The sequence below is a fragment of the Eupeodes corollae genome, chromosome 1, assembly GCF_945859685.1.
Source record: "Eupeodes corollae chromosome 1, idEupCoro1.1, whole genome shotgun sequence".
Lineage (NCBI taxonomy): Eukaryota > Metazoa > Arthropoda > Insecta > Diptera > Syrphidae > Eupeodes > Eupeodes corollae.
This window is the reverse complement of record NC_079147.1, coordinates 219,689,292-219,706,363: the sequence shown is the minus strand read 5'-3', so window position 1 is coordinate 219,706,363 and position 17,072 is coordinate 219,689,292. Positions and strand designations below refer to the sequence as shown.

The following is a 17,072-nucleotide window of genomic DNA, read 5'->3' as shown; positions in this document are numbered from 1 at the left end:
AATTTTGAAAAAAAGTCAATTAAAAAAAAAACTTGTCACTTCGAATATTTTACAAACAAAAAATCATATTACCTATAAAGTCAGTTTATTTAACGAAAAGTAACGTTTTAACATTGGGAACAATTTTGCAAAATCGAAGCAACCTAAACAAAATAGTACTAAAAATTGGCAAAGAATTAAGATATTGACTTCAAAACAGTTTTATCTTATAAAAGATATTGTTGCTAACTTTTGGCAAATTAAAAAAACACAATTTTTACGAAAAAACAATCGATGCAATCAAAAAAAAATAAAAATTTGGATGGGTTTGAATGGAATAGGCAACAGGCGCAGCAAACAGATACGTTGCAAATTTTGTCATTGGAGTTTTGGTAACAGATGAGACTTCGCTAAGGAAACATTTATATTAAATGTAGCTCAAATGGAAATGACAAATCACTCAACCACCATTGCCAGTCTCTTCACTGATTCAGTTAGAATTCTTGGGTGAAGACTATAAAGACTCGTTATTAGATTTTAAATCAGATGCTGCTCCGTGTATGGTAAAAGCGGAACAAGCTATTCAAGTTTTCTACCCAAAAACATGTTACATGCCTCGCACATTCACTTCACCGAGTATGTGAAAAAATTAGACGTGAATATGCTGCGATTGACCGCTATATATTACAAATGGAAGAAGAGTGTTTTTAAAAGCTTTATCCGGAGTGAAAACTCTTAGAGACATAGAACCTGGACTAGAACTTCCTCAACTACCAATCATAACGCAATGGGGAACATGGCTCAAAGCGGTGAACTACTACACCAAGCAATTTTAAAAGATTGTTCGGATTTTGTATGGTTTTTTTGGCATCAATCTATGGGTTTCTAGTTGATTTCAAAAATTTAATCACGTGGTTTATCGCTAAATACTAGCACACAAATTATAAGTAATGCGTCGAAGACAATCTACAGCATTAACAGCAAGGCTGCGAAATCAGTGAAGAAAAAAATAGAACATGTAATGGAAAAAAATGCTGGCTTCGAAAAAGCAAAAATAATTGCAATAGCTTTGCATTCAAATACGCTCTGATAACTTCTGTTACGTTGAACGGAGCTTTTCTGTGTATTAAAGTGTTTATCAATCAAAAAGGCAAAGATTAGTTTTCAAAAATATTAGTGAAATGTTAGTTATTTACTGCAACAAAAATTTGCAATTAATTTTCTTACTGATCGCTGCAAATTTCTTTCATTCAAAAATATGAATTTGCTTTGTGAAAATTGTTTTTTTTTTTCTTTCTTAAATAACATAATGTGTGCGAAGTTGAACTATTCGCCATTAAATACATTTTTTAATGTTTTATTTATCTTCAAAAAGTTGGAGTGAAGAAGAGTTTTGATTTTTCTTTTTTTGATTGGTATTGTTTTTATTATTATTATTGTTATTACCGATTGAGAGAAAAATAAAACCTAAAACAAAAAATAGTAAAAAGTAGTAAAACATAAATTTTGAGTTAAAAAACGTGAGAATAAAAGAAGATATTGCCTTCCAACTTGTTTCATGTCATAGAAATATTGTTCTTAATGTTTAGTAATATTTAAAGACAGTGTTTTCCTATAAAAATATAATGATTTAAAATCTCGAAAATATCTTGAAAAGGCAGCTTAAACTTAAAATTTAGCGGGTACCAATGGAAAGTAATCAGTGTGGGTCGCATCCTAGCCTTTTTTTTTGAAATGAAGATACAAAAGGCAAAAATTCGATTTAAACTTTAATGTGGTTTCTATAGGTAAATTCAAATTTCCGTCAAAAATTGTTTTGTCATTGTATTAGTGTAACTTCGTGTGCGTGCTAAAAAGGGTATAGCTGTGAAATTTTCAGCTAATTTTTTTAATTCTATTAGTATGAGCCCATAGAGGGGTTAATATGTGGAAAAATCCAGGGAACCTTCTCTGTAATGCGGTTTGAAAGCCAATCCGATTCGAATCTGATATTCGATTCGTTTTTGAATTCGTACTCTGAAAAATGTTCCAATCGAACAAAACTATCATCTTGTACTTTTTCTATTTATAGAACAGATTTGCCGAGCCTCGAAGTATTTCTCATGAGATGTGTCAAAGCAAAAATACAAACAAAATATCAAACCAAATCACAATCAAGACAAGGAAGTTGAAATTAATTCCGAGGCGTTTAAACGTCCACATTTTTCGCTGATGATTCTCTATAATAAAATTTATTTGCGCGAATTTTGAGTAAAATTATAATACTTATAACTTTACACAATTTGTTTCCTTTACAAATGACCTTCGAATTGCAATTTGTGTAGGAACGAAAATTCCGTTTTCGAACGCTAATGTCATTCGGGAACGCTTATGATATTCGGAAACGAATGCGGAATTGTCATTCCGTAAGTACTAGATTTCTTATCTGCATTAGAAATAGAGAGTACAAAATATTTGTTTTCGAAACGCATTACAGATTAGATTTGATCTTAAATCAAAAATAGATCAATTTGTTTTGTACCATGGAATGCAAAAACAGTTTATGTTTACCATAAAAAACTCCATACGGCTTTATAAAGTATTTCTGAAATTTAGATGAAAATATTGCTTTTGTTTTACTTTATCATAAAATGTTCAAATTTTATCCGTGATAAATGTTTTAAAAATACGATAGAATCTTTATTTCAATAAGGTTTTTCATCTTTAAAACTCTGTATTGACAGGTATGCTGTCAATGTGAAGTTAAGATATGTCAAAAAAGAGAACTTATTTTTTTTTCTATTTACATATTCGCTGACGAGGCAGACGATATTTTTAATAGTACGAGTAGTTTGTGTTATATGGAAAAAGTCATAGATGAAAAATATTAGTTTAAAATTTCAATCGAAGTTCTCAGGTTTTGTCAAACAAATTGTAATTAGAAAAACACCTCACTCTCACTTAAAATCATTTTTTCCTTTTGGCACAAAAATCATATAAATTAAAACAAATTATTTTAAATTTAACAAAAAAAAATCACATAAATTATTTCTATTTGTTTCCAACCTAAAAAAAACCTAACTGCTAACATTTTTTAATTCTAAGTCTAATGGAAATGATGATGACCACCGTACCCTCCGTAACCATGCGAAAAACCATCATGTCCATGACCATGATGGAATGAGGGTCCATAAAAATGTGCATAGGACACTGGATAACCATATCCGTAGCCGTGTCCATGTCCATGTCCATGGTCATATCCATGTCCGAAGCCACCGTAATAACCGGGTCCACCGTATCCGAAGCCCCCATATATTCCACGTTTCTCTGTTTTTTTATCTGCGTTTTCAGGATTCACAGTTGAACTGATAACAGAACCGACCAGGACAAAGATTAAACCAAAAACACTCTGAAATTATTATAAAAGCCTCTCGTTAGTTAAGATGCAATTCTTTAAAAACGAAAATTCCGAAATGCTTACAAGAAAATTCATGACGACAATAATAAACAATAATTTAGTCAATCAATTTATAGTTGTTACTAGCTGAGTTGCAAAATTAGATCTGATGCCTTCAATCATATTGCAAAATGTATTTATAGCCATAAACTTAGGGAATCGTCAAGCTTATAGGGGCATAACCTAACCATCGCTTTGTGTCTTTTTGTTTTTCTTTCGAAAATAGGTAAATGGAGATGAGGAAATTCAATGCTGATGCACTGAACTCGCATTATTGTACCCTAGGATTTTATGTTATGGTAGGTATAGGTTTCTATGGGTATTCAATGGCGCGTTCGGTTGCTAGATTCCCTACTTAGGAGCAGCGTTTAAATTAATAACGAACTTTTTGATTTGCAATTTTCTTTAATTCTTTACTAATTTCATAATTGTATGCTTCTTGTTGTGCGGTAGGTCAAGTTTGCCCAACGGTTTGTAGAGATATTTGTGTTTGCTCTGAATGGTAGAATTTTTTATAAAACAAAGAAAATGAATTATTAATTAAAATACTAATGAACCGGTCTTTTAAATTTAGACATTTGTTTTATTTTTTTTTTTGTTTTGTAACTCAACCAATAGATGGTGTTTACATCACACAATTCAATTTGACGTCTCATCATTTTATCTCGCTTTCACTTTGTGTTAAAAAAGAGAGAGGGAATGAAGAAAAAACGAGTGAGAGTGAGATATAATGCTAAAATGTCAAAATGTGTACTTTAAAATAATGCCAATATGAACACCGTGATCTTAAAAAGAATCTTTCTCTTTTTTGACATACCGCCCCTGAAAAGTTTTTGTACACATATTTATGACGCTACAATTCTATATAAAGTGTGTTTTCTTAGACGCGTCCTTGAATCTAGCTTTATTATAAAAATGAGGGGTTGTCATTATATTTTAAAAATGATTTCAGACAAGTGGCCGTCGCGCAGCTGGCTCATATAAACTCCAGCCGAGAGGCCCAATTTTCGACCACTGTTTATATAAATTGGGGCTATATGTCATCAACAACGCGCCTAATATTCTCTTCCAAGGCGTTAACTGTCTCGGACTTATTTGCTTCGACAAGCGACTTCACATAACTCCACAAAAATAGTCCATCGGTGCTAAATCGCACGATCTCGAAATAATGCGCCCACCAAAAGTTTTCTTCAATAAATTAATTGTTCTATTGTGTCACGCAAACCGAAGCACTATTGTTAATAAATTTAATCAATTTGCGCGACTTGCAAACGTTTTTCAGAAGTTATAGCTATCAGTAAAAATGTCGTTTTTTTAGTTATTGAACATCTTACAGATTTATTTCTAGCAAAAGATTGATGCAATAAGATGAATCCTATATTGTATGTTTCAATCACATCATTAAAAATTTTACTGATAAAGCTACAGTAAAAAATTGCCTGAAGCTCGATGTTATGATCGAAAGAAAACAACATTTAATGACGTACATTTACTGATTGTTATAAACGCTCATCAGTAAAATATTTCCGATTACTCCTATTTCAAATTTTACTGATGGATTTTAGTCATAGCTATAACTGACCCCTAAGTATATCCGTTATAAAATGACAAACCAAACATAGCATAAACCAAGTGACAGCTGTCAAAAAGACCAACTCCGTAAAAAGTATTGCCAGATTTGAACACCATACGTCTGCAATTATTGCCTTCAGGGTCTTTCAAACTTGTTGGAAATCCTAACATCTATCTTATTGATATGTATTTTAAGTAGTTTAACTGCTAAACTAGTTCCAAGAATTTTCTTATTCTCACGGTTCCCTTTGTACATCAAACCTATATAACTATCAACGGGAAACTCTTAGGAGGCGGCACCTGGTGGGTACAGCTGCATTAGAGGGTGCAGACTCTGTTCAATTAACCTTTGCACATAAAACTCGTAACACCACATTGCGAGCATAACATAAACTATAATTATAAAATAATTGTTTCGATCAAAGAATTAAGTAACGATAACAATGACGTCACATAAATATTATTTAGAGTTACATGTATAGAAAATCTGTTTATCAAATCCAAGATTGTATAGTCACTTCTTTTGCACAAGCAATACACCATACCCTACTGTAACGATGCAATCTAGGCGGACTCTATAATCTTCATTTTATGGTTAAGCTTACTCATATCATCTTCAAGCTTCAATTGAATTCAACAAAGTGGAAGCAAAAATTGCAGAGAGGAAGAGTAGTTTTATTAAAACCCTTACGAGGTTTATTACCTTTCATGGGCATATAAATACATCAAGAAATTTATTCAAATGCATCAGAAACAATTCTGCACTTCGTTTAGCAGCATCTAAGCTTAGATATCCTATATTCATTCTCAAATCATCATGAAATTTCTTGTAAGAGAAATAGAAAATATTTTGAAGGATCAACAATTGTAAAAGTTAATAAATGTGATTTTAATATCGTTTTAGAGTGCTTGTATTTTCATTCTGCTGATTGGTGCTGTTATCTGTACAGCTGCAATCCCTGAAGGAGATTCCAAAAAGACAGAAAAGCGGGGCATATACGGAGGATTTGGATACGGTGGATTTGGCGGATTCGGACATGGATACGGCGGATATGGTCATGGATTTGGCTATCCAGGCCATTTCCATGGACCATCCTACTATGGTCACGGATATGGAGGCTTTCCTCATGGATTTGGCGGTTATGGAGGATACCATCACTTCCATTAAAATACAAGCTTAAGAAAAAGTAGTGTGTGTAAATAATAGATATATTTATGTGTATTTTTTTTTAAAGCTAAATAATTTTATTTATGTATATGTTAAAAAATATAAAAATAAAAATTAATTTGTTTCTTAAAATTTGTTTTTCAAACTTACATTCAAATGAGTTAAGAGAAGAGTAGATCCAACTTAATTTCTTTTTGAAAACTGCGTTAAGACTTCTCTTTCATCGATTTAATTTGTCCTCAGGAGATCCGAAATAATGCTGTTTCGCTTTCATCCTCATTTTGTTAAAAGACAACTGATACTTGGTTTAGTGATAAACTAGTTTTGAGCGTTCATCAAAAAAGTTTTCCAACAAATCAATAAACTGGGGCCTGATTATGAGGTTCGCGGCGGATTGTTTTCAATTCGAACTTTTAAATTTGACCCGCGTCGTATTTCCTTATTTACGAATTCGCGGCGAAGAGAAAATAGTTGTTTTTATATTCCAGTGATTTGACACTTTTACTTCGACTTTTTCTTCCTATTTTCCACTGATTTGACAGCTTTCCAAACACAATTTGTTTTGTTTTGATTGGTTTTATAAAATTTGCGGTTATTTATTAGAAATTTTATATTTTATTGTGGATTGTTGATAAATTATAAGAAAATTAAGATAAAGCTAACTCACATTTTTATAAAATTACAATCAAGAAAGAATCAACGAAATCGAACAGTGAATAATAAAGACTGTTTCGCCCTATCAGAACAAACATAGTGACATTTCAAATTCGCCTTCGAATTCGTTAATTGGTCGAAGAAGGCGAAAGCCAAAGTAATAATTGAAAAATGGCGAATCCCATAATCAGGCCCCTGGATTTTACAAGTGTAGAAAAATGCACAGGCGAAAACAGTCGACTTGGAATTTATTCTTAACATACATATAAGATGTTCTTTTAATTAACAACGTCTATAAAATGTCAATTTTTGAAACGAGAGGATTGAAATTAATCTTTAAAACAATAAAAACGACGATAATGTAAAAGAACATTAATAAGTGTTAAATGGTTAGTTAGGCGCAGATGTCAGAAAGATATGCGACTGCGAGGCGACGTCCTCATCTTATTAAATTCCTGCCTCGTGAGTAAATCCAGGATATTAATTGCGATTAGTTCAAGTACAAAACAAAATTTGACAGAAGATTTACTCTCAATAGTCATCATCATTGAATCATAGTGATCCGCTTAACTATTTTGGCCACTTTTACTGTCTCTTATTTTGTACACTTTGACATTTTTGAAGTTGCAAGAGCTTTCAGGTTTGATTTGTAAGATGAACTTGTTAAAATTGCAACGTTTCCTCGTTTAGTTTTCCTTTGAACAAGCAGCTTCTTCCCAATAAGAATTTGGACAATATCTTTTGATGAGAATAAAACAAAATCAGTTGACGTCAATCTTGAGGATTGGGAGTTGCAGTTAATAATTGGTTACTATTACTGGTTAAATGAAACGAGATCTAACAATGGATAGTGAAAACATTCGTGAATTTATGGATGGCTCCAAGGCTTCCCCTCCGGAAGCTTGCTCTTGATACAATGGATGGTTTTTTCGATCAGATGGCCCAACATCCAGTCTTGAAAAACATCGCTTTTGAGAGTATACATTACAAATATTGCGGTTTAGTTGACATCGGACTTTATATATGTATGCAATACTAAAGAACTTTGGAATTTGATATTTAGAACCATTAACGTTAAATTCGTACGCATTCAGCTTTTAACCTCCGATGAAGCGTCCTTGTTTGCTTTTGCACAGTGATAGAAAGGTTTTTAGATTTTTTACTTTTGGAGAAATTAAAGGTCAGGCAGGCCTTTAGGTATCCCATTTCCTTTTTGAGAAGGAAATTAATTTGTTTCTTAAAATTTGTTTTTCAAACTTACATTCAAATGAGTTAAGAGAAGAGTAGATCCAACTTAATTTCTTTTTGAAAACTGCGTTAAGACTTCTCTTTCATCGATTTAATTTGTCCTCAGGAGATCCGAAATAATGCTGTTTCGCTTTCATCCTCATTTTGTTAAAAGACAACTGATACTTGGTTTAGTGATAAACTAGTTTTGAGCGTTCATCAAAAAAGTTTTCCAACAAATCAATAAACTGGGGCCTGATTATGAGGTTCGCGGCGGATTGTTTTCAATTCGAACTTTTAAATTTGACCCGCGTCGTATTTCCTTATTTACGAATTCGCGGCGAAGAGAAAATAGTTGTTTTTATATTCCAGTGATTTGACACTTTTACTTCGACTTTTTCTTCCTATTTTCCACTGATTTGACAGCTTTCCAAACACAATTTGTTTTGTTTTGATTGGTTTTATAAAATTTGCGGTTATTTATTAGAAATTTTATATTTTATTGTGGATTGTTGATAAATTATAAGAAAATTAAGATAAAGCTAACTCACATTTTTATAAAATTACAATCAAGAAAGAATCAACGAAATCGAACAGTGAATAATAAAGACTGTTTCGCCCTATCAGAACAAACATAGTGACATTTCAAATTCGCCTTCGAATTCGTTAATTGGTCGAAGAAGGCGAAAGCCAAAGTAATAATTGAAAAATGGCGAATCCCATAATCAGGCCCCTGGATTTTACAAGTGTAGAAAAATGCACAGGCGAAAACAGTCGACTTGGAATTTATTCTTAACATACATATAAGATGTTCTTTTAATTAACAACGTCTATAAAATGTCAATTTTTGAAACGAGAGGATTGAAATTAATCTTTAAAACAATAAAAACGACGATAATGTAAAAGAACATTAATAAGTGTTAAATGGTTAGTTAGGCGCAGATGTCAGAAAGATATGCGACTGCGAGGCGACGTCCTCATCTTATTAAATTCCTGCCTCGTGAGTAAATCCAGGATATTAATTGCGATTAGTTCAAGTACAAAACAAAATTTGACAGAAGATTTACTCTCAATAGTCATCATCATTGAATCATAGTGATCCGCTTAACTATTTTGGCCACTTTTACTGTCTCTTATTTTGTACACTTTGACATTTTTGAAGTTGCAAGAGCTTTCAGGTTTGATTTGTAAGATGAACTTGTTAAAATTGCAACGTTTCCTCGTTTAGTTTTCCTTTGAACAAGCAGCTTCTTCCCAATAAGAATTTGGACAATATCTTTTGATGAGAATAAAACAAAATCAGTTGACGTCAATCTTGAGGATTGGGAGTTGCAGTTAATAATTGGTTACTATTACTGGTTAAATGAAACGAGATCTAACAATGGATAGTGAAAACATTCGTGAATTTATGGATGGCTCCAAGACTTCCCCTCCGGAAGCTTGCTCTTGATACAATGGATGGTTTTTTCGATCAGATGGCCCAACATCCAGTCTTGAAAAACATCGCTTTTGAGAGTATACATTACAAATATTGCGGTTTAGTTGACATCGGACTTTATATATGTATGCAATACTAAAGAACTTTGGAATTTGATATTTAGAACCATTAACGTTAAATTCGTACGCATTCAGCTTTTAACCTCCGATGAAGCGTCCTTGTTTGCTTTTGCACAGTGATAGAAAGGTTTTTAGATTTTTTACTTTTGGAGAAATTAAAGGTCAGGCAGGCCTTTAGGTATCCCATTTCCTTTTTGAGAAGGAAATGGGATTAAATTTCATTTAATATTTTGTGTAAACGGTTTCTCGTCAAATTGGAAAAGAAAAAAGTAATACTGCTATAGAATACGGAATGCAAATTGGGATGGACGTGTAGTTTGCCTGTTCTGAGTTTGAAGATTTTGGCACTTGAAAAACCAATTAGCTGCCTTAGTCAAAATGAACGTTTAAAGAATGCAGTTGACTGCAACTGAAGTCCCTTATGTTATCTGCCCAGTTATACACCGTTTTTTCCAATAATTTCCGAACTGTCAAAATTCTTCCAATAGCAATTAGGTGGCAATTCCTATTTTCTTTCAAGTGAAAATGTAAAAAATGCAAAATGTTTGTATCTTCTGATTAATAATTGTTAATTAACACGGTCGGAAAATTTATGAAAACAAAAAAAATGTTAGATTCATTGGAAGACAATTTTTTCAACTAACGACAGAAAACATGAACATTTTTTTGGGCGTCAAAACAACAGATCGTCCAAAAACATTTAAAAACATAAAATATAAAAAAGTGAAACCGAAATGAAGCAAGCAATCAAAAACACTCTAGTAAAGATATAAATCCTTCGTACGTATCACCCTCCAAAACCCATTTGTTTACATTGTTGTATTTGTAATGTGGACGAATTCAACGAGAAAAATTGACGTGTTTTCACGCATACATAGACACACTTCCTGAGGTTTTTGGGGAAATTTAATAAATAAGAGGAGAAATTACACGCACACTATGAAAAAGTTTATGAGGCTGATTTCCGGTTTAGCTTGTAGGGAAACCAAGATGTCTACCGGGGATTTATATCTTTATATAGAGTGTTTTTGCAAGCAATAATGACTATCTTGTAAAATTTGTTCTTGTGTCCGATCCTTTTTAACTGTATAACTTCCTCTTCGTTATTTTTCCAGACGGTGACTTCTTTTTCCCCTGTTTTTCTGTCACTTCTGACAGAAAAAATTAGGCGTTTACATGGTTGATACAAAATTTGTTAAATGTTTTGCGAAAAATCTGGAAAATTTGGAAGATCTTCCAATCGTGTATACTTAACTTCAGATTGATATTAGATATTAGACATTTGGACAGGATTTATTACAATCCCTAATGACTTTTATTAGCTTGTGGAGTGGACGGGGGAGCTTATATAGCGTGTTTTTCCTGACTTAGCACATCAATTCAACAACCATAGTTGGTTGAGCGAAAGAGAAATATTGGCAGCAAAAAACAAAGACGTTGCTGATAAGCTTGAAACGTCAATTCCAAACTTCATCCCTCGACGGTTTTTTTTTCTCTAAGTCAGGTGATACTGGGCGTTTTTCTTTTTTAGTTCAGAGCAGAGCTCGAACTGTCAAAAAAATAATTGTGTTTCTTTTTGAGCTCTGAGCGTTCAGAGCTTCAAATTCGTGTTTCTTTTTTAGTTCTGAACATGTTCAGAGCGCGCTCTGTGATCTCAGAATAAAATAACAGAGTAAAATGCTGAGCACAAACAATTTGATATCTGAAAGCCGGGAAATAAAAAAAAATCATCATCAAAACAATAAAAATGGCGGAAGAGGCTGGTTGCTCTGGTGTAGAAGGTAAGATAATTTTGGCAAAACTAATTGCATATAGCATTTTTATGAATCAAATTTATTTCAGGCATCAAATGGACCAACGATATGACTGTTTTTCTGATTAATTTGATTAAGGAGAATTTTGAACATCTTCAAACTAACATAAAAAAAACTATATACCATTTCAAATCATGACAGTTTAGTGCTCAAGTTGTTTCATAATTAAATCAGAGAGCTCTGAACATACTCTGCTCAGAACTCTACTCTACTCTACTCTGTTCGCTCAGAGTATGCTCAGAGCTCAGCTCTGAACTAAAAAAGAAAAACGCCCACTGTTATCAATCAAGATGACGTGGTTAAAAACTAAGTTAGGCTAAACGATGAAGTTATGTTTGAAATGTTTTATTAAATAACTAAACATGCGAGTACATAAAGGCAACCAGTCATCACAAATCAAAGGTTGTTAGAAAACGATGTATGTAGTTTAGAAAGCTTGAGATATGTAATTAATTGTGAACTTTGAAACTAAACTTGGTCGTGCGAGTTCGTAAATGGGCATCCGCTAATTTTTGTTATTTTAACTAATTTCTTAAAAGTTTTGTTATAAAAATTAAAATCAAGCTTGGTTCGCAACTAATTTATTTATGTACGCTTAGTGCAATCTTTTGTGAGTATTGAGCAAGAGTGGGAAAAAATGGGTTTAACGGTTATGAAGGCAAAACAAAGTACATGCTTTCGTCAAGAAAAAACCTACAACACCGATGTCTCAGTCAAGACAGACCTAACTCTGAGGTAGTCAAGGACTTCGTCTACCTACCAGAAAACAACACCAGCGCTGATATCAAACGAAGAATAACTCTTGCTAACCGCTGTGTCTATCGGCTCTTTCCTCTTTCGAAAGATCAAAGTGTCGCGGTATAATTTCTTCATTATCCCCGTCCTGCTGCACGGTGCAGAAAAATGGTCTATGACAAAAGCGGATAAAAGCACCTTGGGTCGTTTCGAGAAAAAAGCTATTCGTGTGATCTACATTCCCGAATGCATCGAAGGGGAGTGGAGGAGAAGTAGACTTAGCCAGAAGGGTAAAAGCCCAACGACTAAGATGGCTGGGTCACGTAGAGCGCATGGAAACCAATGCTCCGGCCCGGAAAGTCTTCGAATCCACACCCAGAGGACAGCGTAGTAGAGGAAGACCGCAGATCAGGTGGCGCGCACCGCTAGGGACCGAGCTAGTTTGTTGGGTTAGGTCCTAGTTCACACAGAACTGTAGCGCCGCCTAAAGTATGTAAGTGCAACCTTTTAACAAACAAAAAGACTTAAAACTAAAATTAATTCCATACATTTTATATAGGCTTGAGCCCAAAAGCCCACAAATTAGTTTTTGTTGAACAAAACACTCTAAAGAAAAAACTTAAAGTGAGTTGTAGCGATCTTTTCTGAGGAAGGAAGGACTTGGAAGGAAAGGTCAAAAAGGCCGTAATTTGTATGCTGATGAAGAAGGCGAAAGAGAGAGAGGCATGCCCGTCGTTTCGAGTATAAGTATTAACAGGAATCTTTTCGAAATAACAATTTTGAGTGAGTTTACAAATTAATAAGTTTTAAATGATCTTTATAAGGTGGTAAGAATAGATTATCACCACAAGGAAGATTGCTGAGTGCAAATCAAATAAATCTACATTGTACAAATTCAATTCTTTGAGAGTTAGAGTCCTGATGGAGAGACCATACTTAACTAGAGTATTCAACGAGAGGTTTGACAAAGGTGCTGTATAGGTATTTATGTCTTGTAAAAGAGGGATTCGAGAATATTTTAGACCAACGAGAATTTTGATGAAATCAAAGGATGACTTGGACTTTATGGTGATATGATCAAAATGGGCTCGAAAACCTAACAGAGTATTGAAAATAACTCCTAGGTCGCAAATAGAACAGACAGAATTAAAGGTAACATTGTGGAGATTGTAAGTTCGGGAAGTAAAATGTGAAAGCGTACGGCTTACCGCTGAATTTTATGAATTGACATTTAGCAACATTGAGTTATTCTAAGAAATTTTTGTCGCACCATGTCTGAAATGAGTTAAGATCATTTTGGGGTAGAAGGAACTTTTATTATTTTTATGTCATCATCGGTTAAAGCTTAGAGAACCACCGAGTTATGAGGTTTGCTCTCTTTCGAGCTACAAGCTCTACTGAGCAAATTTTGCCCCTTAGGTCAAGCATGTGTTAGTTGTCCCGTGCATTTCTTATGGAAAAATTCAGATTCTATGTAGTTGTTATCTGCTTTTGGGTTCAGTATGCACAGTTAGGTGGAAAACAATGTGAGGTGAACTCAGCCGTTCAAAAAAGAGATCCGTTGAATTCAAACAATTGAAAAATTATTGCAATATTTTGAGAAAAATGAATTGTGCAACTTCTTTTCAGTGAAAACTGTGCTAAAAATAATATTTGACTGCTTTTGGCATACAAATTCTGTGATATTTATGAAAAGTTTCGCTAAAAACAGGAAAAAAAAACATGCAGAACGTTGTTCATAGTTAAGACAAATATCAAAGCACCAAAGTGGCTTCCTTGAGGAACTTCTCAAGAGGTCTAAGTTTGATGTAATAATTTGGTGCATGATTTTATCAAGGGTTTCACTTAAGTCTGTGGTAATACCGTCGTTTTATTGTTTCATCTAATTTATTTAGCGTTTTAGACATAAATTTAAAAATATTGGTTGTAGTAGATTTGCTTTTTTAGAAATATAGTGTTGTGTAGAAAAAATAGGTCTACAATGAAAATGAAGAGAGTTGTTGACAATACTTTGGAAATGCTTAGGAAAGCTATTACCTGAAATCGAACATTTAGGAAGCGTTTCTTTTTATTTTATGTATTTAATACGATATCACTAACCACGACTTTATAGTAAATTAATACAATTTCCGCCACCCATGCAAATTTATTTTTCACTTCACCCTTTTTACACATTCCTTTTAATCTGCATTTCTAATCACTTTCTCGGCATCTCGTACTTTGAATGGTGTGACAAAAAGATGAAACATAACACCTCTTTGACATGATGTCTCACAAGATATCATAATGAATTGAGAAGGTATAAAAACTTTCGCAATTAATTCAAAGACATCAAAAACAGTCAAGCACTCAATCTAATACCATCGTAGCCAAAGCAAACATCCATTCAGTGGCATCATGAAATTCTTTGTGAGAACGGATCTGATTAATAAAATAAATATTAAAATTAACATATATATTATTTATTTTAGTATACTTGTATTGCTATCCTCCTTATTGGCACCGTTCTATGCACACCTGAGATTCCAGAAGCCGAAGGTGAGACCAAGATGACTGAGAAACGTGGAGTCTATGGATTCGGATACGGTGGGTATGGAGGCCCAGCTTATCATGGTGGTTATGGATATGGACACGGACATGGATATGGTCATGGATATGGTCATGGATATGGTCACGGATATGGATATGGACACCACTACCATGGGCCATCATACTATGGTCACGGATATGGGGGCTATCCACATGGATTCGGAGGATATCATCACTACCATTAGAATTGAATTAGAATAGTAGCATATAATATTAGTTTTACATTTGTACAGTTAAAATGATATTTTTATTTTTCAAATAGATTGTTTTAGAAGTTTTCTTAAAATTATTGTTTTTTTAATTTTTTCATAATGTGTGAATAATTTTGCTAACAGCTCGAGTTTCCAGATTCAAGTTCAAGTGAACCCTCAAATCCTTCTTCTTCTTATTGTATTTGGGTCATTCCTTAGACCCATCAAGTTAAAGACTTATCAGTTGGTTTGAATTATACTTAAATCAAATATGTACGTTATCGACACTCGTATAATTAAGGCTTTGTCATACCCCAAAATCGCTTGGATATTTTCAGTAGAGATAACTTTCAAATTTGTTTCACAGCAAGATTAAATTTAACCAGAACTTTTTTTAGGATTATACAAGCTACTTAAAAGCTCGAAGACCGAAAATTCAATTTTTTAATATACCTGCAAAAATTATATCCATTCGTTTTCAAGGCTTGTTGGAGTTCTGTAAGTGGCATTTCTTTAAGTGGTCAGAAATTCACCCAGTCCAACAACCCCCAATCTGAAGGACCAGGTCCTTGATTTGCCTATAACAGAGAACAGAAGTTAAAGATAATTTATCCTAACTAGAACTGTTGGCACCATTGTTGATCCAAAGATTTGCCTCTCTCTTGTTATTCACCACCAACAGTTATTCAAAGGTCCAACAATCTCACCAAAATTTCCGGCTGTGGTACTAGGTATCCGATGTTCACTACGTGAATGTTAAAGTATAAGCTCGTAGAAAGGGGTGAGTCTTGAAAATGGTAGCTTATGTTTTGTATGACATAATTTAAAATCACAGGAGACGATCGACATATCCATACCCAAATCATTTGACAAGCAAAATGTAGTCGCAACAGTGAAGTGACTTATGTCAGGAATTGATTGGACCTTATTTTTATTTCTTATCCGAACGACTAATTCGAAGAGCACTTGGAGGTTTTTCGAATTAGTTTTCATTTTTCAAGCACTTTAAAGATCCATATCCCTGCGAAGTCACATGTCAAAACAACGAGACATGGTGTTTCATTTCTTCTTATTTTTAACGAATTAAAGACACAAAAAGAGGTCAAAATCCCTTATTGAGTTATTACTTTACTTCTTCTTGACATGAAATGGATACAAGATCATTTGCATTCTCTTGTTTAATCACTTTCAATTTCACAATAGCCTAACCCTCATACTCAAATGACATGCGCCACAGTTCGACGCACTGCAATATGTTCATATACAATCCGTATTGGCTTGGCAGTACTTCCTGAATTACGCAATGTGTCTAGATCATGCCTACAGTCCCATCCCATGGATAGAATTTCAACATTCACATTTAACCATAAAAATGAAAATAAAGTTGTCATTCATTCGATCCGAAACAATATTGAAGTCTTCGTTGGTCTTGCTTCTTGCATTGTTTTGTTTTCATCCACTTTCTAGCTACATCGCTCTTCCGACCTGACAAGCTATCTGATTACAGCAATCCATACTAACTGCTGCAACTTATGAACGTGCTACTTAAGCTCAGATTTTCTTAAGACTGTCATTATTTATTGGATTGCTTGCACTTTTGGCGGTCTTCATTCTGTTTGTTGCTCATTCAAGCATTATCATTATCATCGAATTGCAATCGCTTTTGATGGATTCCATCAACTCATCGTTCGTCAGAGGTACCCAGTAGGTTTAATGGCACCTATTATGGGCTATGACTGTAAATCAGATTTCGTGGGTGGATATGCAATGGGATTACGTTTTGCAGCTTGGACACAGGGATGCCAGATAGAGAGACTTATTGCATAATTTAATTACAACTAGCAATAACCAAAATAACCTTGACTCTAATGTCTCTCTGGAACAATATGCTTTGTGTTCCTCATCCGATGGGGTTGTGCGCAATATGATGCCCATTGGCGGTCACGATATTTGGTATGGAATCAATAATTACAAATGCATTGTAACATTTAGCTCGGATTAAACTTAGATTAGCATTGAGATTTAAGCTGAATGCTGAAACCTTTAATAAAATAAGAATAAACATTAGTAGATAGAGAAATTCATAGATTCCTTTTTTCGATTATAAGTACATTTAAATTATTCAACAAGTTCAAGTCCGATGTATTTAG

At 33.7% G+C, this 17,072-nt stretch overlaps 3 protein-coding genes across 3 annotated transcripts; 2 read left to right on the top strand and 1 right to left on the bottom strand.

Moving 5' to 3' along the window:
• Window positions 1–2,726: 2,726 nt before the first annotated feature.
• On the bottom strand, window positions 2,727–3,619 carry LOC129942996 (keratin-associated protein 19-2-like). Its single transcript, XM_056052194.1, has 2 exons — window positions 3,440–3,619; window positions 2,727–3,367 (listed from the first exon to the last, which is right to left on the bottom strand). Exons 1-2 carry the CDS (start codon window positions 3,449–3,451, stop codon window positions 3,065–3,067), a joined length of 315 nt encoding a protein of 104 aa, XP_055908169.1. The 5' UTR covers window positions 3,452–3,619; the 3' UTR covers window positions 2,727–3,064.
• Window positions 3,620–5,658: 2,039 nt separating this feature from the next.
• LOC129941583 (uncharacterized) lies at window positions 5,659–6,220 on the top strand. The gene is made up of 2 exons (XM_056050255.1): window positions 5,659–5,816; window positions 5,892–6,220. The coding sequence occupies exons 1-2, from the start codon at window positions 5,805–5,807 to the stop codon at window positions 6,153–6,155; spliced, it is 276 nt and encodes a 91-aa protein (XP_055906230.1). The 5' UTR covers window positions 5,659–5,804; the 3' UTR covers window positions 6,156–6,220.
• Window positions 6,221–14,412: 8,192 nt separating this feature from the next.
• On the top strand, window positions 14,413–15,024 carry LOC129952819 (keratin-associated protein 19-2-like). Its single transcript, XM_056065672.1, has 2 exons — window positions 14,413–14,551; window positions 14,614–15,024. Exons 1-2 carry the CDS (start codon window positions 14,540–14,542, stop codon window positions 14,914–14,916), a joined length of 315 nt encoding a protein of 104 aa, XP_055921647.1. The 5' UTR covers window positions 14,413–14,539; the 3' UTR covers window positions 14,917–15,024.
• Window positions 15,025–17,072: the final 2,048 nt, after the last annotated feature.